This window comes from Sphaerodactylus townsendi, linkage group LG05 (genome assembly GCF_021028975.2).
Source record: "Sphaerodactylus townsendi isolate TG3544 linkage group LG05, MPM_Stown_v2.3, whole genome shotgun sequence".
Taxonomy (NCBI): Eukaryota; Metazoa; Chordata; class Lepidosauria; order Squamata; family Sphaerodactylidae; genus Sphaerodactylus; species Sphaerodactylus townsendi.
Window position 1 is genome coordinate 18,979,279 of NC_059429.1, and position 23,471 is coordinate 19,002,749.

Here is a 23,471-nt window from a genome sequence, read left to right on the forward strand (position 1 = left end):
GTAAAAGGTCTGGAATCCATGCCCTGTGAGGAACAGCTTAGGAAGCGAGTTATGTTTAATCTGGAGAAGATAAGGTTAAGGGGTGACATGGTAGCCATGTTTAAGTAGTTGAAGGGATGTCATGTTGAAGATGGAACAAGCTTGTTTTCTGCTGCTCCAGATACTAGGACAAGGAGTAATGAATTCAAGGTGCTGGACAAGAGATTTCACCTAAACATTAGGAAGAACTTCCTGGCGGTAAAGGCAGTTCGACAGTGGAATGCACTGCTTTGGAGGGTGGTGGAGTCTCCATCTTTTAAAACAGAGACTGAATGGTCATCTGTCAGAAGTGCTTTGGTTGAGTCCTCTTGCATGGCAGGGGGTTGGACTTGATGGCCCTTGTAATCTTTTCCAACTCTATGATTCTATAATTGTACATAGGGATATGTGGCTGTGTCCTGTGTGTGTGGAAAGAGATGTATTGCTGAGCTGAGTGGGGTTGGGTTGTTCACTCATCCCCATCAACAGATTGGTTGCATCTCTGGCAATTGGCACCCTAATGGATTGGCAGTGACAGGGGTTCCAGGGAAGGTCTGTCAGTGTTGCTATGACTATGTTCTCTGTTGCTTCTGAAACAGCTACACTGCTGATGCTGTACTGGGCCACTGGATTCTCTGGTTTGAGATTCCTTTGCATTACAGCAGAGTGCACAGTGGCAAAACACAGGGAAGTTTACTCGAGCATGCATGTGTGCTCAGAACAAAAGGATCTTGGAGCCAGTTCGCACTTTATTAGAGAACTCCTTTCTGGATAGGTAAAGGAAAAGATGGATTCTCGATTCCAGTCTAACTAGTTCGATAGACAAAGATGCCGACCACACCCCTGCCCCCATGGTGTAAGACGGAAAGACAAGAGAAAGAAGAGTGTGGAAAAGAAGCAGGAAGAAAGGAAGTCCGTAAGAAAGGAAGTCTGTAAGAAAGGAAGTCCATAAGAACAGCAATCTGCACATCAGAGCAGTGTAAGCAAGGATGGCCAATGTTTCTGCCTGTCTATCTCTGGCCCCTTCCGCACATGCAAAATAATGCGTTTTCAAACCACTTTCACAACTGTTTGCAAGTGGATTTTGCCATTCCGCACAGCTTCAAAGAGCACTGAAAGCAGTTTGAAAGTGCATTATTCTGCATGTGTGGAATGAGCCTCTCTGACTCTCTTGCAGTCTTCCTCTGTCATTGAGGCAGTGTCATTGAGGCACTGACAACACAGCTTAGACTGGAATAACTCTCCATAGGACGGCATTGTTAGCCTCACACTTCTAATAGTCCAGCACTAGACATTGTGATTGCCAGGGGTGCCAGGGCCACAAACTTATCCTTGGTAATTACAAACAGGTCATGTGGTTAAAGTTTCAAGGACATTCATTTCTCGGTGTATTCCATTTATGCCCCAGCTTTCTCCCAACTGAGGATGCAAAGAAACTCATGACCTTCTCTTCTCCTTTATTCCCACAACAAACCTATGAGGTTGGCTACTCTGAGAGTGTGTGATTGGCCCAAGGTCACTCAGCAAGTGGGGAGTCTCCCAGATCCTGCTTCGGCACTAACCACTATATCACATTGTTTCTTTAAACACTGTAGAATTTTTCTCAGAATACCAGACAAATCATGTACTCCAACACAATATTAGAGTTGGCCACAAGGTGTCAGGGTAGCATTACCTCTGCCTTTCCTGTTCCAGATTAGGGTTGCTGTATTTATTGAGGAAATTCCTTGGCTATTGCAACCAAAATGATTTCCCAATAAATCATTAGAAGTCTGAAGTCATGGTTTTTGAGATAAAATGTTTACAGTGTAGATGGCCTATTGATCACCACTCCTTAAAGCAGGTTAGGAACTTCCAATACCTGGACATACGGTTTCACTATTCTGTTGGTTGTGGTGGGTTTTCCGGGCTGCGTGGTCGTGGTCTGGTAGATCTTGTTTCTAACGTTTCTCTGTGATACACCTCTGAAGATGTCAGCAGGCGAAATGTTAGGAACAAGATCTACCAGAACACGGCCACGCAGCCCAGAAAACCCATTACAACCAGTTGAATCCGGCCGTGAAAGCCTTCGACAATACATTTCACTATTGGACAACCCGCAATTAGTCCTGAAGAAGGGAAATGTAGGTCTATTATCTATCCTACATTTTTACTCCACGGGGTGGGGGAGGGGGATTATGTTCCTCCCACTATAAAAAACTGTAACGCAAAGGGATGCAACTGTTATATGCTGTCGTAGCATGGATTGGTGGAGCCTCTCAGGAGCTGGACAGACTTCAAGCAAGATTCATAAGAGCAACCCTCAAGGTTCCCAACTGTGTTTCGAATGCAATTCTCGTATTAGAAACAGGAAGTTTATAGACCATGGTCCATAGCACTAAGCCTCTGGCTCAAAATAAAGATCTTCTCACTAGGTGAAGGTTTACTAACCTACTTAGCTCAGGATGATTTTTACAGTAATTGGAAGAAACTGGAAGCAAGAAAAGCCACTTCAATAGTTTTTTCTTCCTCCTTCCTAGCTCTTTTGGAGTATGACATTGTACTTACATCTCTAGCGCAGAGATTATGGGATATTGCTACAGCAAATCTCTGGTCCCGGACCCATATTGTTTGCTCCCCAACATATTTTCATATAAACTATGCTGTCCCATTCTGCTGCACTAATTGTCAGGAAGCGTGCCTGACATCAAACGGAGCTACGGTTTCTGCTATGTTAATGTGCTTCCTTGAAAGTGGTTTCTTGCCACCTTGGTACTTGTAACCTGTAGTATGTAAATTGTGCCCAAGCGCCAGTTGGCCTGAGACCCCTCCTTGAGAAAGACTGGTTGTCATCTTTTTGCTTTGTACTGTTTTGCTTTGATGTTTCTGGGAATGGAAGGAAGGGGGGAGACCTGGGGGGACCTTTAGGGCACAGGTGTCAAACTCACGGCCCTCCAGATGTTATGGCCTACAGTTCCCATCATGATGGGAACTGTAGGCCATAACATCTGGAGGGCAGTGAGTTTGACACCTATGCTTTAGGGCATTACATGGATACCAGAAGAGTCGATGTTTAGAATTGGCTTCTTCTAGGGCAGGGGTCTGCAACCTGCGGCTCTCCAGATGTTAATGGACTACAATTCCCATCAGCCCCTGCCATCATGACCAATTGGCCATGGTGACAGGGGCTGATGGGAATTGTAGCCCATTAACATCTGGAGAGCCGCAGGTTGCAGACCCCTGTTCTAGGGCTACACCCTTCTAGGGCTACAGACAATAAAAGACTTCTGATTGTAATCACTGAGTCCGGTATGGGTCCAGATCCGGGGCTTGACACCAATTACTGATGGCTGTTCACAAATCAAGGCTAAATATATTCCCATTTGAAAATCTTTGCCGTAGCCTCACAGGTGTTCCTTATCCTCTCAGACTTTGCCCTTGTAACTCTTATCACATATTCTTCTTTTTGCAAGTTTTATCACTATGAGCATCAACAGAGGATTTTTCCTCCATTGTTGAAATTTAGAGGCAGGACAGAACAATCCTGCCTACATCTCATGTTGGAAGACAAAAATTTGAGGATCACATTACAGGTTGCAAAATTTCTGGCAGAGGTTTTCAGAATTAAAAACCAGAGATCTCAAGCAGCTGTTACCTTGTAATATTATGCTCCTAAATCTGTGTAACCTTCCCCTTTTTGTTCCTTTAATCTCTGGACCTATTGTTTGTTGACCGGATATTGTTCTTGCTATATGAGGTTGTTTTATGGATCAATTGACTGCAACAATAAATCTTAGCTTAGCTTATTACCTCTGTGCAATCTAGAACACACTTCCCTGGCTGTTGGCAGATTAGAGAATTTCAAGAGTTTCTTTCCATTTACCATGGGAGCATTTTGAGCAAATACAATTGGATCCAGCCAGCTTTTTCACTCAGTCATACTTAATTACCCTTTTAATTCCCCAAATGGGTTTTCTCCATTGGAGTCCCACAGTCCCCAGCATAGATTTTTTTTGAAGGTCAAAAGCTTTCTCTTCCTCCTTTTTCCACCAGTGGAAAAGTTAGATTCAACCCATAATTTGGAAGAAGAGGTTTTTTGGATTTATATCCCCCCTTTCTCTCCTATAGGAGACTCAAAGGGGCTTACAATCTCCTTGCCCTTCCCCCCTCACAACAAACACCCTGTGAGGTGGGTAGGGCTGAGAGAGCTCTGAAAAGCTGTGTCTAGCCCAAGGTCACCCAGCTGGCGTGTGTGGGAGTGCACAGGCTAATCTGAATTCCCCAGATAAGCCTCCACAACCAGGGGTGGAGGGAAAAGCAATATATGACACCCAAGCACCCAGATATTGCTCTCCTTCTTTGCAATGTTAAATTGGATTAGACTTATTTGAGATACTGTCAGAGGGATCCAAAGCAGAATTACACCTTACTAGGTCCATGGAACCCAATGGGCTTGTAAGGATATAACTCTGGTTAGGAGTGCAGAGTAAGAACCAGAGTGCAGGCTGCATTTGCCATGGATACAACACTAAAAAGCCTCCCCCAGCTCCTACCCTAAAGTTTCATAGTATTCCCAGGTGGATCATATGTTAGGGTTGTCAACTCAGGGTTAGGAAATTCCTGGAGATTTGGGAGTAGAGCCCAGGTTGAGTTTCTTGGAACAGAAGGACCTCAGGAAGGTACAATGCCACAGACTCCACCCTCTGAAGCAGCCGTTCCTCCAAGGAATCGCTCTCCTTCACAGCTGCTCAATTAAATACCTTTAATCAGCAGTCTCCAGAAAACAAACCAGATGTGTTTCCTCACTCCTACATTCCTGCTGGGTGACCTTGGGCTAGTCACAGTTCAGAACTCTCTCAACCCCACCTACACCAGGGGCCTGTTGTGAGGAGAGGAAGGGAAAGGAGTTTGTAAGCCACCTTGAGTCTCCTTGCAGGAGAGAAAGGTGGGGTATAAATCCAAACTCCTCCTCCTCCTCCTCCTCCTCCTCCTCCTTCTTCTTCTTCTTCACATGAGTACTAACCCTGCTTAGCTTCTGATTCAGATAGAACTAGCCCAGGCCAGCTGGATCCAGATAGTTTTATATGTGCAACATTTGGTTTTTATAGGCTAATGTCAAGTCCAGAGATACACCCCAAGTCCAGAGATACACCAGAGCTGTTATGGACTACAATTCCCATCAGCCCCTGCCAGCATGGCCAATTGGCAGGGGCTGATGGGAATTGTAGTCCATAACATCTGGAGTGCCAAAGGATCGCCACCACTGGATGTAAGTTAAGCTCCCTCTCACAAGGTCTGTCTGCTCAATCATTCCTAATCACAGTCCCCCACCTATTTATTTAGAAGAAGAAAGGTTAGTTTTTATTCACTGGTTTTCTCAACCTTTAAGGAGACCCAAAGTGCCTTACAATCACCTCCCCTTCCCCTCCCCACAACAGACACCTTGTGAGGTAGATGGTGCCGAGACAGTTCAAAGAGAGCTGCGACTGGCCGAAGATTAACCAGCAGGCTTCATGTGGAGGAATGGAGAACAAACCCAGTTCACCAGATTAGAGTCTGCCATTTTTAACCACTGCACCATGCGGATGCTGATCACCAAATTAGAATCTGCCGCTTATGTGGAGAAGGGGGGACTTGAACTCAGTTTTCTAGATTAGACACTGATGCTCTTAACCACCGTACCCAGGCTTCTTTTCTCCTCAAGGGAGACCCAAAGCAGCTTAAAGAAATCACTGAAATAAACTCTAAAAGCAATTTAAACGCAATTTAAACAAAAAATTTAAAGCAATTTAAAAGCAATTTAATAAAATGTAATTTAAATGGATAGGGAAAAGAAAATACGAATCCACGTTCTGAGCTGGCATATGTTTGCGCCATAAGGCTTGCAACTCTGACTGCCCCTGGGCTTACATACTTGCACACAGAGGAGAAACAAACTCAACCCTCCTTATTCAGCTGCTGCTAAGCAAGATTTTTCTCTTCCCTCTGCTTTAAAAAACATCCCGCTCACTGGGCACGTGCGCCAACCCCAGAGACACCCCAAGTCCAGAGAGACACCAGAGCTGATATGGAGGTCGTGGCCAAACCATATCTGCTCATGAGTTCCCCAGAGACGTCACCAAGGTGTCAATTGACACTCAACGTGACACAGAGATGCTTCCAGCAACCTGCAGCTACTCTGCATTTTCCAGCCGGCGAGCTTTCTCTCGGCCCCAGATGCTTTCACCGACAGTTCACCAGAGGTCTTGGAGAGCAAAGAGCCTCCTAGCGAGCAGAGAACTCCAGGTCCCCTTGGGGTGAGCAGTGTGGAGAAATGGCTTCTCTCCCAGGAGTGCACGGAACACCGCAATCTGCAGGCAGGCAGGTGTGTTGCCGGAGATGCCACATCTTGTCCCCGTCAAACAGTTTCAAAAGTGTATGGATGGTGCTTCTGTTTGGAATCGGGTGTACGGTGGAAAGCGCGAGCTGCCCAAAGGAATGCACCTGCCAGTATCTTGCCGTCAACTGCACGGGGAAGCATCTGGAAGAATTCCCGGCCGCCGTCCCCCTGGACACTAGGCAGCTGGTTTTGGCGCACAACAAGCTCGGCTATTTGCCACCCGTGGATCTGAACTTCCTCAGCGACTTGATCTACCTCGATTGCAGTGACAATGCGCTGGGTGAGGACTTGGACTTCCTCTTTGTCAGCCTCATCAAGCTGGTCTACTTGGACCTCAGCTTCAACAACCTCACCCAGGTCACCTTCAATTCCTTTTCCCAGCTCGGTAGCCTGGTGGTGCTGAAACTCTCGGACAACCCCAGCCTGGTGGAGATTGAGAAGGACTCCTTTGCCAACAACACCTGGCTGAGACACCTGGATGTCAGCCGCTGCAGCTTGACATTCATCGACACAAGCGTTGTCCGAGACCTGCCCAATTTGAGACGCCTTGGCTTAAGTGGAAATCCCTGGTTTTGTAACTGCTCCTATGTGGAACTGTTTGACTGGATGAAAGAGAGCGGAGTAACTTTTCTAGGTGAGTATTTGGGGTGGATTGAAAGTGCATCACCCACATTTTCCAGCAAAGGACAAGACCGACTGTTGGGTGAAATTCAAAGAAAGATGGATAGGATCCTACAAGGCCCAACTCTCCTTATGCTATTGATAATATAATAAAAAGTAGTGTCAATCCTATCTGCCATTTCTTTCATGCATTCATATATACATATACTGGACACTGGTCAGAGATTTCTGGTGCTAAAGGCCAGGAAAACCCAATGACGGCCACTACTACTAAGCTTGTTTGTTCTCGGACAAGGGAACCTCAAAGGGAGAATTCTATGTGAAATTGCTGAATTAGAATTCATTAACAAGTTCAACATTATTTACTCACCAGATCTTACTTACTCACTCTAGGTGCTAGTTTCTTGCTTACCTTTTTGTAACTTCCTATTGTATCTGCTTACCTTCTGCTAGGTTTTGTGTTAATCCACTTTTCCTGTAGTTGGCTTTCCTGCTCTCTGAGTGAGCCTACTACTCTCCTGAGTTGCTCCTGTTTTAAATTGGATTTTTTTGGTAACATCTCCTTCCACCCTTTCTGTTGGGAATCGAAAAGTGTCAACCTAACAGAGGTGTGCCCCAATCCATCTAACGAAGTGACTGATTTGTGAAACTGGTTCTGGTGGGTTTTCCGGGCTGTATGGCCATGGTCTCGTGGATCTTGTTCCTAACGTTTCGCCTGCATCTGTGGCTGCCATCTTCAGAGGTGTATCACAGGGAGAAGTATACACTGTGTCCCTCTGTGATATACCTCTGAAGATGCCAGCCACAGATGCAGGCGAAACGTTAGGAACAAGATCCACCAGACCACGGCCACACAGCCCGGAAAACCCACCAGAACCAGTTGAATCTGGCCGGGAAAGCCTTTGACAATACATTGATTTGTGAAAGTTTCTGCTGGGATATAATGTTCCATGAAGCTTCTGCTTTATTTTACTGCTATTGGACTCATATGGCCCTGCTCCATGAAAAGGACCTTGCAGTGAGAACTTGCCAGGAGAGAGCATCAAGGAACAATCTGCTAACCATTTGAAATGTTTTGTGTGTGAGAGAGGGGTGGGGGCAAGTACCTTCGTGACCGTCTCACCCCATTTGTCCCGGATAGGCCTCTGCGATCGGCAGAGGCAAATCTACTGGTGGCCTCTGGCCCCTCCATAGTGCAGCTGGCCTCTACCCCAGGCCAGGGCTTTTACAGCTGGCCCCTGCCTGGTGGAACACTCTTCCATCTGAGGTGCGGGCCCTGCGGGATCTTGGAGAGTTCCACAGGGCCTGAAAAACGGTTTTGTTCCACCGGGCCTTTGGTGAGGCCGGCGGCGGGTTCCCCCTCCAGGATGCCCCTGTACGGCGTGCTATTCCATCATTAGCACGCCCGATATAACATCAAATAACATCCCCTCTCGGCTTTGGGATCGGGCGCTAGGCTTTATGCTTCTTGCTTTTGCACTATTGTCATTTTGTTTAATGCTGCTATGGTTTATGTTTTTATAGATTCTGTACATTGTTTTAATTTAACTTAATTTATTGTTATCATGTTGTTCTTGGCCCGCTGGATGCAATGTGGTCCTTGGCCTACTGTACACCACCCAGAGCCCTTCGGGGGTGGGCAGTTTAACAAATTTAATATATAAATAAATAAATAAAATAGAAGAAAAGGGGATGAGTAAGAACATAAGAACATAAGAACTAGCCTGCTGGATCAGACCAGAGCCCATCTAGTCCAGCACTCTGCTACTCGCAGTGGCCCACCAAGTGCCTTTGGGAGCTCACATGCAGGAGGTGAAAGCAATGGCCTCCTGCTGCTGCTGCTCCTGAGCACCTGGTCTGCTAAGGCATTTGCAATCTCAGATCAAGGAGGGTCAAGATTGGTAGCCAGAGATTGACTTTGCCTCCATAAATCTGTCCAAGCCCTTTTTAAAGCTATCCAGGTTAGTGGCCATCACCACCTCCTGTGGCAGCATATTCCAAACACCAATCACACGTTGTATGAAGAAGTGTTTCCTTTTATTAGTCCTAATTCTTCCCCCCAGCATTTTCAATGAATGCCCCCTGGTTCTAGTATTGTGAGAAAGAGAGAAAAATCTCTCTCTGTCAACATTTTCTACTCCATGCATAATTTTATAGACTTCAATCATATCCCCCCTCAGACGTCTCCTCTCCAAACTAAAGAGCCCCAAACGCTGCAGCCTCTCCTCATAAGGAAGGTGCTCTAATCCTTCAATCATTCTCGTTGCCCTTCTCTGCACTTTTTCTATCTCTTTGATATCCTTTTTGAGATGTGGCGACCAGAACTGAACACAGTACTCCAAGTAGGGTGACTGGTGGATACTAGAGAAAGACTGTGAAGGGTTTTGCACAGAGGTAGAGAGACAGTCTGTGGAAAAACTGAGAGTGAGAAGGGGCTGAAAAACAGAGAACGTTACTGACCCATGGGGTGACGTCACATCATGATGTATATTAGGCAGACTGTTTATGGGATGGTTTGCCATTGCCTTTCCTTGTCATCCACACTTTCCCCCAGCTAAGGCCCCATTCCGCACATGCAGAATAACGCACTTTCAATCCACTTTCACAATTATTTGAAAGTGGATTTTGCTGTTCCGCACAGCTGCAAAGTCCACTGAAAGTGGATTGAAAGTGCATTATTCTGCATGTGCGGAAGGGACCTGAATCAATCTTGAGCCAGCTACCTAAAACCAACTTCCATCAGGATCGAACACAGGTTGTGAGCAGAGCTTGGACTGCAGGACAGCGGCTGACCACTCTGCACTACAGGTTTTGAAGGGCTACCTAGAAAAAGCCAACGGAGACCTTGGGGTGAGAATTTTTTTTTGTTCATTTTATGTACGCCTTTCTCTTGACCAGACTTGGAACCCAAGGCAGCAGCCGTACATTTTTTAATTTTATTAATTCAGAAGATTTATATGCCCACCTTTCTCCTGAGCATGTCAGGACCTAACATGGCACTGCAGTAACTCTGTATACGACCAGACAGCGAAAAGCAGAAAACATTAAAGCAATAAACACACAATACATTCACACTACATTAAAATCGCAAATCAAAACCCTTGATTCATATTTTGCCCAGACTCAGATTACCCCCTAAACCAGTGGCGTATTTGCCTAGGGACAGGGGGTACCCTCTGCCCCGGCCACCACTGATCTGGTCATGTGGGGGGCACGAAATCGGCCTCCCACATGACCAGGAAGATGGCTGGAATGACCAGGAAGTCCTGCTGCCTTGTCATCTTCTGGCGCCCTTGGCCCCACCCATGTCATCATTGACATGGGCGGTGCCAAGGGAGCCAGAGGACCCCCCCAAGCCTCGCCCCCTCTTGGCTCCCCCCGAAGCCCCACCCCCTCCCAGGCGTGGGGGGCACCCGAAGAATGGATGTCTCTGGGTGCCATTTTCCCCTGGAGCAACTCTGCCCTAAACCAGAGGCATATCTAGGGAAAATATAGCTTGGTACAAAATCTGAGTGTCCCCCCCACATGGGCAGCCACCCTCCCCCACCCCAACCAAACAACTTTTTTTTGCACCAGATCATCTCAAAGTCACCATCAGTGTATAGACCTGGGGGGAAGGAGGAGGGGTGTGGGGGCGATTTTCCACCCCCACATGACTAAATGGCCCCAGCCCAGGGACATTTGACCCCATGTGTCACCCTGGGCAGTACGCCCCTGCCCTAAACGTTAGGAAATAATTCCCTTTTGCAGCAGCATCAGAAAGCCAGAAGAGTAGAAGCCCCCCTGAACTCTTCTGGGACGTTTTTCTACAAGCATGGGGCAGCCACTGAAAAAGACCAAACTCGGGATATTTCAGGACATGCCAAGGCTAGAGAAGGCAAACAGACCATGCTGGGAAGACTAATAAATGAGTCATGCTCAGCAGCTGTCACAGAACCCATGAGGGCTGAGATGCTGACCAAGGTTGCAAGCAAACGGATGAGTGCAGCTGGAGGTAGGAAGTGCCATCAAATCCCAGCTGGCATTCAGCGACCCTGCAGGGTTTTCAAGGCAAGAGACATTCAGAGGTGGTTTGCCAATGCCTGCCTACAAGTAGGCTGAGATAATTCTGTGAGAACTGTGACCGGCCCAAGGTCGCCCAGCAGGCTTCATGTGTAGAAGCGTGGAATCAAAGGCTTCATGTGTAGAAGCGTGGAATCAAAGGCTTCATGTGTAGAAGCGTGGAATCAAACTCGGTTCTCCAGAGTAAAGTCTTCTGCTCTCGCCCACTACACTGTGCTCCTTCAGGTGGAGGAGCAGGGTAACAAACCCAGTTCACCAGATAAAAATCCACCATTCTTAACCACTACACCACACTGGTGGAGGATCAGCTGGCTAGCCAGCAAATCAGCAAATCTTTTACTTCCTCCTTATTCTTCCCCCATCATCCTGAGGACTTGGTTTCCCGGGTGCACCACCTCAAATTCATCAGAAACAGCACCTGAAGCTACAGGGAATGAATATCTTCTCCTCATTCATACACTGTCTGTCTGGCAACTGTCCTGCTGTGCCAGGCAGTAACTGCAGAAAGAAAGGTATGGCAGAGGAAGATAAGTTTTTCAAGTCCAGAGCAATTAATGAGCAAATGGCAATTTGTGTAGTTTTCGGGCTGTATGGCCGTGTTCTAGCAGCATTCTCTCCTGACATTTCGCCTGCATCTGTGGCTGGCATCTTCAGAGGATCTGAAGATGCCAGCCACAGATGCAGGCAAAACGTCAGGAGAGAATGCTGCTAGAACATGGGCATAATACAGCCCGAAAACCACACAGCACCCCAGTGATTCTGGCCGTGAAAGCCTTCGACAATACAAATGGCAATTTGTTTAGTTCGTCCATTTTTATCTCACCCTTCCCGAAGGAGCTCAGTGCAGCCTATGGCCCCTTCCGCACACGCAAAATAATGCGTTTTCAAACCACTTTCACAACTGTTTGCAAGTGGATTTTGCTATTCTGCACAGCTCCAAAGAGCACTGAAAGCAGTTTGAAAGTGCATTATTCTGCGTGTGCGGAATGAGCCTATGTTACTCTGTGCACTTCCATTTTCTCCTCACAACAACCCTGTGAAATAGGTTATGCTGAGAGAGTATGACAGGACTAAGGTCACCTGTAAGCTTCATGGCAGAGTGGGGATTTGAACCTTGATCGTCCTGATCTGACACTAACTAGTACACCGCATTTCCCCTCATCCATGTTTATGGCACAATTAATTGAATCAGCCTTTTAAAAACTCGTTTGGAAATGAATCCAGATCACTACTCTCCACACAAAACACGTTTAAGTTGCAGGAAATTTTTCTTTCCTGGGATGTCACAGGATGCAGAGAGGTGAAAGAAAGTGTCGGCTAGCCAAGGCCGCTCCATTTCTCACCTTCTCCCTTGTAGCTTTGCAATGCACGGTGTGTGAAAAGGACACATCATTTCTATGGGCCTTTTGTGAGAGCTACTGTTAAATTTTAATGCTCAGTGTAAGCTTATCGGGCAGTGTAGCTCCTTTTTCCTTTTGGAAGCGAAATAAGACACACCTTATCCCATGTCAGCCGCTGACACAAGATGGCATCGATAACACAAGGGCTCGATTTGAACACCCCTGTCTACTTTGCATGAGTGGATTCTTCAGGCAGCTTCACACATTACCAAGTATACAGTGTTGGGTTCAAGCAGAGGTGGGATCCAGCAGGTTCTCACAGGTTTCCGAGAGTAGGTTACCAATTATTTGTGTGAGGCGAGAGGGGGTTACTAATTGGTGATTTTGACACGTAATTTTTGCCTTAGTTACGCCCCTCCTCTCAGCAGTAGTGCGTAGAACATGAAGCAGTCTAGCAGGAGGTGCACCGGCGTGCGTGGCAGCCTGTGCCTGCATGCATTCATTTCCTGCCCAAGGACCGGCGCAGTGGCTGCGTCCTTGCCACAGCCCCGCCCAGGAATGCCCCGCCCAGGAATGCCTGGCCATGCCCCCATTGTGCCCCGCCCAGCCCCATTGGCGCTATGCCACTGTTTGAATCCCACCACCATGGGAACCTGTTACTAAAATTTTTGGATCCCACCACTGGGTTCAAGGGTCCAATTTGAGTTATGGGGATTTTTTTTTCAATTCCTGCTGATGCAGTGCTTAATTTTATTGTATTATTGTTAGATAGGTTGGCTATTATTAGGTATGGTTATTGTCTAGCTTAGCTTAGGTAGTAGGTTAGTTGATGTTAGTGGTTAGGCTAGTTTGGATTTTGTTTGTACTAGAACCATTAGTGGTTAGATGAGTCCTGGGTTTCTACAGTATTACTACTAGATTGACTCTTGCAGCAGTTATAGCTAGTGTGAAGTTTTAATCCTATCAGAGTAGTGTTAATGTGTTGATATATTGTTGAACATACTGTCTTAAATGTATTGAATTATTGTAAGGGTATTGATTGTTTATATATTGATTTTTCACATGCTAATATATTGTTATTATGATTGATTTATTGTTTATATATAGGTTTATCAATGTATTGCTATGATAGAGATTCTATATTGATGCATTGTTCTAGTGCTGCTGCTGTTTAAGTCGCCATCTGAGTTTATTTTGATTCTTAATTCCAGTTCTTAATGTATTTATTATTGCTATTATTGTTTATTCTATTATAATGTTTATTGTTTTATTATGTTGTTAGCCGCCCTGAGCCCTTCAGGGATAGGGCGGGGTATAAATTAAAACTGAAATGAAAAAATGAAATGAAATGTAGATTGGCACACTTTGCTGAAACTGGGATCCTGCAATGAATTTTTCGCATCATTGAAAATGTCATGTTAATATTTATGCTTTGTGTCCATTCTGTTTATAGATTTCTGATGTTCTACAACTCTAATCCTATTGTTCTGTTTACCAAATGTCCCCTCGTATAGCTTGTATTGACTTGCTCTATGTAATCTGCCTGGAGTCCCAGTGGGAAAGGCAAGCTGTAAATAATGCCAATAGAAGAATAAATAAAAGGTGGAGAAACCTTTCCATTCTGCCAGGTTCTTCAACAAAGGAGTCCTGGTCAGGAATATTTGGTCCACTGCAGAAACCCATGGACTATTTCAGGGCAGGAAAATGGCAGGGGAATCTGGAACCCCCTTTTCACAAATGCTGAGGTCCTGTCAAATTCAGTATCATGCACACAGCAATTTGAGGAGAGCTCGCATCTGACCGTTACATAGATAGTGTGGAGCCCAAACTGTACACTACATACCCCAGTTTAATCTGGTTTCAAATGCATGTGTGCAGAGGTGGCAAATACAAGCATTGCTTCTTGGGGGAAAATAGTAACTGTACACTTTGGGAGGATCACATGTAGCCAGTGGTGGGATTCAGCCGGTTCGCACCACTTTGGCAGAACCGGTTGTTAAAATGGTGCTTGTAAACAATCAGTTGTTAAATGTTTTGAATTCCCACCACCGGAACCGGTTGTTAAATTATTTGAATCCTACCACTGCATGTAGCCAGTGGTAGGATTCAAATAATTTAACAACCAGTTCCGGTGGTGGGATTCAAATAATTTAACAACTGGTTGTTTACAAGCACCATTTTAACAACCAGTTCTGCCAAAGTGGTGCGAACCGGCTGAATCCCACCACTGCATGTAGCCCATTTGTCCCCGTGTATGTGCAGCTACGGCACTAGGATGGGAGGGAAGGTGGAATAGCATACTCCGATCTCATCAGATTTTTTATTTTCCTTTTTTACATCTGCATAGCTACACAGGTGCAGATGGTCATATAGTGAGACATCAGCATGGCTGTAGGCAGAGGTGGGATCCAACCAGTTCTCACCACTTCTCTAGAAGTGGTTACTAATTTTTTCTGAGTGCCAAGAAGGGGTTACTAAAGCAACCTCCCCGCCCAATAGGGACTGGAGGTCCATGTGTGTGGCGGTGCCACTGTTTGAATCCCACCACCATCAGAACCTGTTATTAAAATTTTTGGATCCCACCACTGGCTGTAGGGGTTAATTTGTGCATTCCTGGGTAGCTACGCATTGGTGGGAAGTACATTTTAAAAATAGACAGTCTCCATGCAAAGGCACAGAAGCAACCCGGATTGTTTCCGTGGGCTCCCATCGCAGCCTGCACGGATGCATGGGAACGCGAAAACAGGAAAACGGGTTCCTTTATCCCGACTGCGACCCGTTACACATTAGCTGTGCAGAAGGGGCCTGAGCACTGAGGTAGTGTTCAATAATTCATACATTGATTTCCATGATTTTTAAAAACAATCCTTGTGTTTCCTCCACAGACTCAGACAACACCACCTGCTACAGCCCGGCTTTCATGCACGGCTTGAGCATGCTGGAAGGGGGTCCAGAACAGCTCCATTACAAGTGCTTCATCCATTTTGAGGACCGAGATTATCTCTTTTTGGGTCTGGTCGGCTTGTGCATCTTCTCAGCAGGCACAGTGTTGGCTTGGCTCTTGGGGGTCTGTGCAGTCATATATGCATGCTTGACTCCCACTAATGAGGAGGAGGAAGAGGATGAGGAAACAGGTCACTAGATGCCAGTGAGCAATTGCAGGTGCACAAAGGTGGGTTTCTGTGAAGCAGGGGTCTGGGCATTTTGTCCCTGAAATGAAGCCTTCTTCTATGTTAAAAAGCAAGAAACAGAGTCTGCCCCTACCAGTTTCCAGCTGTTTGAAAGCTGAGGTTGGAAACGGGAAGCATTCCACACCCTACCTGTGTCATCTCACATCCTCTGGAGATGTGCAAGTTTAGGAATACTGAAAACAAAAATAAAAAACAATGTGCTAATGTACTATGTTGGCTGAAATTGTCGAAGGAACCCAACATTGTCTCGAGGGCAATAGGAGAAAGTTCCTTTAATGGTTAACTCTGGGTGCCTTATATTGTCAAAACAAAATGCTCAGGACTAGCTTAGCTCCTCCGTGGGCACAGCTTTTCAGAAGCCAACAAAAGTGAAGCTCAGGCATATAAGTATATGGGACAGAGTCACTTCTAAGGTAGAAATGTCCAGTTAATAATGGAAGAAGAAGAGAAGGAGGAGGAGTTTGGACTTATACTTCCCCCCTTTCTCTCCTGTAAGGAGACTCGGAGGGGCTTACAATCTCCTTTCCCTTCCCCCCACAACAAATAGCCTGTGAGGTGGGTGGGGCTGAGAGAGCTCCGAAAAGCTGTGACTCGCCCAAGGTCACCGAGCGGGCGTGTATTGGAGTGCACAGGCTAATCTAGTTCCCCAGGTAAGCCTCCACGGCTCAAGTGACAGAGCAGGGAATCAAATCCAGTTGTCTAGATTAGAGCGCACCTACTCTTAACCACTACGCCACTGCTACTTCTTAGTTTACTAGAGGATTAAGAAGGTTGAGTTCTCTTTTGCTCACCCAACCAACTTCCTTTTTTCTTCTCATTTTCTCCCTTCTTTTCTTTCTTAACGACTATTGAGCTTTCAATGACTATTGGATGTGATGAATATTAATTCACATAATTTCTAATGTCTTCGTTATGTATTGTGTTATTTGTAGAAAAATGTGTAAAGTGGGGCTTCACTGATTTTTTGCTTTGTTACGCTGTAATTATGGATAAAATTTTTGTAACCTTCCTTTTACTACTTCAATAAAACTTTTGAAATGAAAAATGAAAAGAACGTGAAGCTCAGCAGTCAAGTCAAACTTCACCCTCCCCAGCTTGGCTAGCTCAAAGGTGCTGAAATGAACTGTTCTGTGTTTTGGAAGCAGGGTGGACCCTACGTTAGCACCTTCCACCAGGGTCTGGGCTGATGAAAAAAAAGGAAGCAGGACTTTGGGATTCAGCTGGTTTGCTGGACTGCACCATAGCTGTGGAGATATTATGGTGTGTGATCCATGTTTTCTTTTTGTGGGGGAAGGGGCATAGAAAAACACCCAAAGAAGACAGAGGCCATGGTTAGATGCACAGGAAGAAAGGAAAAGAGGTTTGCTGTACTTTTAAGAGATATATTCTGCTTCTCCAGAGCGGGACTCACAAAATTAAGAAGTACAATAAAACCTTCTTAAAACATTAAACATGCCTGTGTTAAAACCAGCCAATTTCAAAAGCTGTGAGCGTTTAAACAGCATAAAACAATACTCAGCCCCCTGAAATTATATCCATGAAATAGCCTTCAATCTAGAAGCAAGCCAGCTTTTTAAAAAGATGGATGTTTTCTGTTTACAAGCACTCATTAAAGGAAATGTATTGATCTGGTGTCTTCAGGACAGTAAGGTAAGCATTAGGCAGGCCTCAAGAGGGAAGGTATTTCAAAGGTGAGGGGCCACCACTGAAAAGTCCTGTGAGGTGGTCACCTTTCCCACAGCCCCTTTTTCCTCTCCCTGGGGTTCCAGGTTGGGTTGGGAAGGGCTGGCCTCTATTTCAAGATGCCTCCCTTTTTTCCTGACTCTGTTCCTGTGACTTTAATAGACATATATATATATTTTAATTTATTACTGGATTTTTATAACCGCCCACCTCCGGAGGGCTGCTCATAAATAGCAGATGTGCTACTTATAAAAAGAGCAGGGCTAGTTTAAGTGGCAACTTCTGATCAAGTGGAAGCAGCATCCTGTGAAAAACATAATGGAACAGAACAAAGGGGACGTGAGTGTGTTCTGACTGTGACATGTCATCCCTATGGCCCCTTCCGCACACGCAAAATAATGCGTTTTCAAACCACTTTCACAACTGTTTGCAAGTGGATTTTGCCATTCCGAACAGCTTCAAAGAGCACTGAAAGCAGTTTGAAAGTGCATTATTCTGCATGTGCGGAATGAGCCTTTCTAGGGTTGATTCAGTTGATCTGGCTAACTAGGCAGGTGTCTCCTACCTTTTCCACCACTCCATGTGCATCCCTCCCGAAGCTATTTGGTGCTCGGTGGAAGAGGATGAGCCTCCCAGATAGGAGTGTGCTGTTGTTCAGTCAAGGATATATGATAGCTGCGCTCCTCTGCTAAAACCTACAAACAAGTTCAAGGTCCATTTGTAGGAGAACAAAAGGGGTTCACATCCCATAGATTAAACCCTTAGATGAGCAAAGCAGCAGCTAATTAAGATTTATACATCCAGCCCACCATGCTTTCCTTGATGCTATCATTACTGTCTTTCAAAGAAATTCCTCAAACAGAAGTTGAAAAATAAGAAACTCTATGAATGATACTATATTTGTTTATATTTGAATTGCACAACCATACCTTGGTCACCTCTGGCTGTGTGTAAGAGAAAGAAGGGTTGAACGGTAAGTGTGAATGGGATATGTTAATAAGATATGCAGTTCACAAATTAATTAATTAATTAATTAATTAAGAATGAATGGAAAGCAAGCGGAGCTTACGAAAGCCAATACACAAAGACAGGGGTGTGTGAATCGGGAATGATAATCAACTAACATATTACAAAAAACATCACTTCCAATTTTCACAGGTCCCAGTTTTATTTTTCTCAGTTTTTCCATATAATTTGTGAAACTTGAAATACACACACACACACCACCACCACCACCACCACCACAATCATAATCTATTGGCTGAAATCCTAAAAGCACTTTCCTAAGAGAACGTCATACTTACTTCTGAATAGACCTTTGGCTTGCTCTCTCTCAATCCCATGCCAACACTCCAGCCTAAACCCGTTGATTTCTGCTTAGCACTGCAGGAGAAATTACCTATTTGGCCTCAAATTGTCTGTGCCTGCCATGTTACCGAGAAAATGATGCAATTTGTCAGAATTCTGCAGCCTGTTTCACACCCTTGCATTCATGCTGACATATACACATCACACTTCCTTTGCCCTGAGAGCAACCTACATCTTCATTCCCACTTCCTGGACTTGCAGCCTTCAACTCTGGAAAGATTTCCGAAGCTGAGAATGCCTGAAACTGCCTGGAGGATGACAGTGTGCCCTTTCTCACAGATCCTTAGCTAGGTTCAGCATCCATGAAAACGCAGCCTCGTGCTCTACTTTACCGAAGATATCTTTAAACATGGAACACCCATGAAGCTGCCTTATAATGAATTGGACTACTGGACCAATCAAGATCAGCATTAGGGTTGCCAGCCTCCAGTTAGGCCTTGTAGACCTCCCAGAATAACAACTGATCTCTTGATGACCAAGACCAGTTCCCCTAGAGCAGGGGTCAGCAACCTTTACCACCCAAAGAGCCATTTGGACCTGTTTTCCATGGCCTTGAAGGAATGAGCCAAGGTGTCTGTTGTGGGGAGAAGAAAGGAAAGGAGCTTGTAAGCCACCTTGAGTCTCCTTACAGGTGAGAAAGGTGGGATATAAATCCAAACTCTTCTTCTTCTTCACTCAGGGGCCTGGCCAGGAACTTCAGTGAAATTTATTTGGGTTGGATGATTTTGTATTTTTAGGAGTTAGGGTAGGGGATGGAGATCGTTTTTTTTTAAAAAATTAGGATGGTTTTATATGACTATTTTTATGGTGTTTTTATTATTATACCCCACCCAGGGACTTTGGTAATGGACAAGTAATAAATACACGGAAAATAAATATTTTTCACCCCTAGCACAAGAACTAGATTTGGACTGGAAAAGGCTTCACATACCTGCTTGTCTATGGCCCCTTCTGCACATGCAAAATAATGCATTTTCAAACCACTTTCACAACTGTTTGCAAGTGGATTTTGCTATTCCGCACAGCTTCAAAGAGCACTGAAAGCAATTTGAAAGTGCATTATTCTGCATGTGCGGAATGAACCTATGATGCAAACTTAAGTGAGTTGCTCTCTTTCATACTCATTGCTGTGGGGGATGAAAGCAATGGCAGAAAAACGTGTATCCTTACCCCTTTAACTTCTTGGAGAACTGACAGTATAAAATGTACCTGTACAATATGTGCAATATTCAGTACCTCAACGCTGTGCTTCTCTAATTACTGCCTGGTTCCCAGAAGTTGTCAGGGCAACTTTCAAATTAGCAACAGAACATGACAAAATTTAATGCAGCCTTTGGTATTCCCGGTTTGAAGTCATTCTGCTTTAGATTTCATGGCTTTAACATCAAAGAGCAGCGTGTCTTCTTGATGAGACTCTCAGAGAGAGGGCAGGAAGCAGTTGAGCGTCCTGCCAGCATGCCTGGATCCCAGCCTAGCTGATAATTTCCCTCTGCACACGACAATAGCATTGCATGTATCAAAGCTGTTTCAGGGCTGGATCTAGGGGGCGAAGGAGGGCAGGTGCCCCAGGCAGTATATACAGAGCGGACGGTGGCAGAAGGGGGGGAAGCATCAATTGCCTGGAAGAGATGGCTCGTCCTGCAATGCATGTGCTCATTCTCCCGATTATGCTAGAAGCAGCAAGCCTTTATTGGCATAGAACCCTGATTATGCTGCTGCTAGCAGGTGGGAGAGGCTGAATTGCCCAACAATTGCCCAGCAGAGATGGCTCATGTGTGCAGGCCCCGTTCCCTTGATAGGCTGCTGTTAGGAAGTAAGGGAGATGGAATTGCCCTGGAGAGATGGCTCATTCTGAAATGCGCACGCCCCGTCCCCCCAATGCTGCTGCTGCTAAGAGTTGGGGTGGGGGGAGGAAAAGGGAGAAAGAGACCACGGACCACAACGTTTATTTATATTTTATTTATTTATTATTCCACTTTTATACCGCCCTCCCCCGAAGGGCTCAGGGCGGTTCACAACATTAGGCAGGACAGTGGATATATTAAGAATTAAAACAATTTAAAAGCAGCAATCAGTTTCTATATCAGTTAAAAAAATTGGAAAGTGGGGGGGGGGGAGAGCCTGTCCTCTTCCCCTCCATCCTCTTCAACTCCAGGGCTTGAGAGTCAGCGTGGTATAGTGGTTAAGAGCAGGTGGATTCTAATCTGGAGAACCGGGTTTGATTCTCCACTCCTCCACCTGAGTGGCAGAGGCTTATTGTGTTTCCACATCCTACATTCCTGCTGAGTGACCTTGGGCTGGTCACAGTTCTTCAGAGCTCTCTCAGCCCCACCCACCTCACAAGGTGCCTGTTGTGGGGAGAGGAAGGGAAAGGAGTTAGTCGCAGCCTTTGGCAGCTGTTAGTTGGGCAAGATTGTGGTGAGTGAAGAGGATGGGGAGTTAAGGTTTCCCAAGAAGATGTTCAAAGATTTCAACTTCTATGCAGTGGGAGACATGAACCCCCAGGTAACCTTCCTTGGCCTCGCTGATCTCCCTTCTTCCCCCAGCCAAGGCACCCTCTGCTCTTCCACCTGCAGGTTCCTCCAGTTCCACCTCCACCTTCCCATGCATTGACAGTGCATTGACAGTGGTCGTATTAGTCTTTGGACATGCAAAGCTTCTGTGTGCGTGGCTTAGGTAGCATTCTAAACACTCTCAAGGGGCGAAGAGGTTTTTTTTTGGGGGGTGGCCGTTAAAGTTTAGGATGCCTGATGCATCCCTCATTCCCAACCCCCTGTCTTGTGCTCTGCCAAGGCACTACAAGAAGAAGAAAAGGTGGTTTGGATTTATACTCCACCTTTCTCTCCTGTTAGGAGACTCAAGGTGGTTTACTAACTCCTTTCCCTTCCTCTCCCCACAACAGGCACCTTGTGAGGTGGGTGGGGCTGAGAGAGCTCTGAAGAACTGTGACCAGCCCAAGGTCACTCAGCAGGAATGTAGGATGTGGAAACACAATAAGCCTTTGCCACTCAGGTGGAGGAGTGGAGAATCAAACCCGGTTCTCCAGATTAGAATCCACCTGCTCTTAACCACTATACCACGCTGACTCTCAAGCCCTGGAGTTGAAGAGGATGGAGGGGAAGAGGACAGGCTCTTCCCCCCCTCCTTTCCAATTTTAAACTGGGACCTGTGTTATGTGTGGCTTTGGCAAAGGCCATGAGTAAACCTCCCCCATCATCTGATAGGCTTGGCCTTCCCTAGAGCCTGATTTTACACCTTGCGGAGGGACAAGAACGGAGAGCTTGTTCACATGCATTATATGCCATCATTTTGCATCTGACTTATGAATCAATGACCTCCCCGACATCCTCTTGTTAACAGCCTTTCTCTGGTCATACAAACTGAGGACCGCAGCTTCCTAGATTGAGTCAATCTATCTTATGGTGGGTCTTCCTCTCGTTCTAATATCTTCAATATTTCCTAGCATTGTCTTTTTTCAGTGTGCATCTTCCAGTAACTAAAGTACAGTAGCTTCAGTTTAGTCATTTTAGCTTCTAGCAGCATAATTGCCAGATAAAGCTTTTCATGGGCTGTACTTTATCAGGCTGTAAAGGAGTTTCTGTGGTGTTTCCCATACCAAATTATGAGTGCTATATTTTTTAAAAATCCAGTCCAGAACTGTTTGGAAAAGCTGATTTTGGCTGAAAAGTTGGATTAAAATATAATTATGTCCTTTCAGTCTGAGGTTCCAAATTCCTGGGAGCCTCTACTACCACGTTTCCCCGAAAATAAGACAGTGTCTTATATTAATTTTTGCTCCCAAAGATGCGCTATGTCTTATTTTCAGGGGATGTCTTATTTTTCTGTGTTCTGTTCGTCGGGCATGCTTCCAAACAATAACTTTGCTATGTCTTACTTTCGGGGATGCCTTATATTTCGCACTTCAGCAGAACCTCTACTACATCTTATTTTCAGGGGATGTCTTATATTTGGGAAAACAGGGTACTTACCAAAACAAGCTCTTTCCTTGTTAAGCCTGTAGACACTTCCAGATTTTGAAACCAAGCAGTGGGCATCAACACAAAATGGCTGCCATGAGGCCAATCACAAAATGTTGAGAAGTTCCAAGAAAAGTATTCTCTTCTGATGATACCCTTTCTTAAATGGCTGATCCTTCTAGATTTAAGTGCAATTTTTTTCTAGGGTTTCGTGAAGCATCTCACGTCCCAGTGGGCAGAGACCAGCCAAGATTGGCTTTTCGGTTTGGGAAAGAGATGCTCTGGGAACAAATGAAGTTGGTGCTGCAAAAACAAAACAGAACAAAACAAAAACCCTGTCTGGCTCAAAAAACAGCATTAAAAATAAACCTTTAATGGAAATAATGAAAAAGTTGTATCAAAAAACTAAGATAGCAACAATAAATAATGTGGATAACACAACACAAATAACAAGGGGATCCCAAAATATACACTTTGACCTCAAAATCTCGGTATAAAAAAATATCTCTTTGGGAGAAATTCAACTTCAACAAATGAAGTTGGCCCAGGAAATAAATAAGTAGACATCATATTCAGGATCAGAGTGCCAGAGCCTTCTCTCATTCAATAATGTAGGGCTTACTTCTTAGTAAGCTGAGTAGGTGAACCCTTTGCGCTGTGACCATAAAACACAGTTAAAATAGTTGGGAAAACAGGTAGGACAATAAGCCAGAAGGCAACTATAATGCCACACTATAAAATTAGGGATGTTGCAAATTTCGCCTGGAATAAATTTGACCATTGAACTTTTGACATTCAAGTCTGATGGTCAGTTATGAGCCAATGATCAGATATGAAACAGTCACTTTATTAG

At 45.2% G+C, this 23,471-nt stretch overlaps 1 protein-coding gene across 1 annotated transcript; it reads left to right on the forward strand.

Annotated features, from left to right (window-relative positions):
• The first annotated feature begins 846 nt into the window (after nt 1-846).
• On the forward strand, nt 847-15,541 carry LRRC52 (leucine rich repeat containing 52). The gene is made up of 4 exons (XM_048497796.1): nt 847-934; nt 6,214-6,361; nt 6,403-7,010; nt 15,285-15,541. The coding sequence occupies exons 1-4, from the start codon at nt 847-849 to the stop codon at nt 15,539-15,541; spliced, it is 1,101 nt and encodes a 366-aa protein (XP_048353753.1).
• Nucleotides 15,542-23,471: the final 7,930 nt, after the last annotated feature.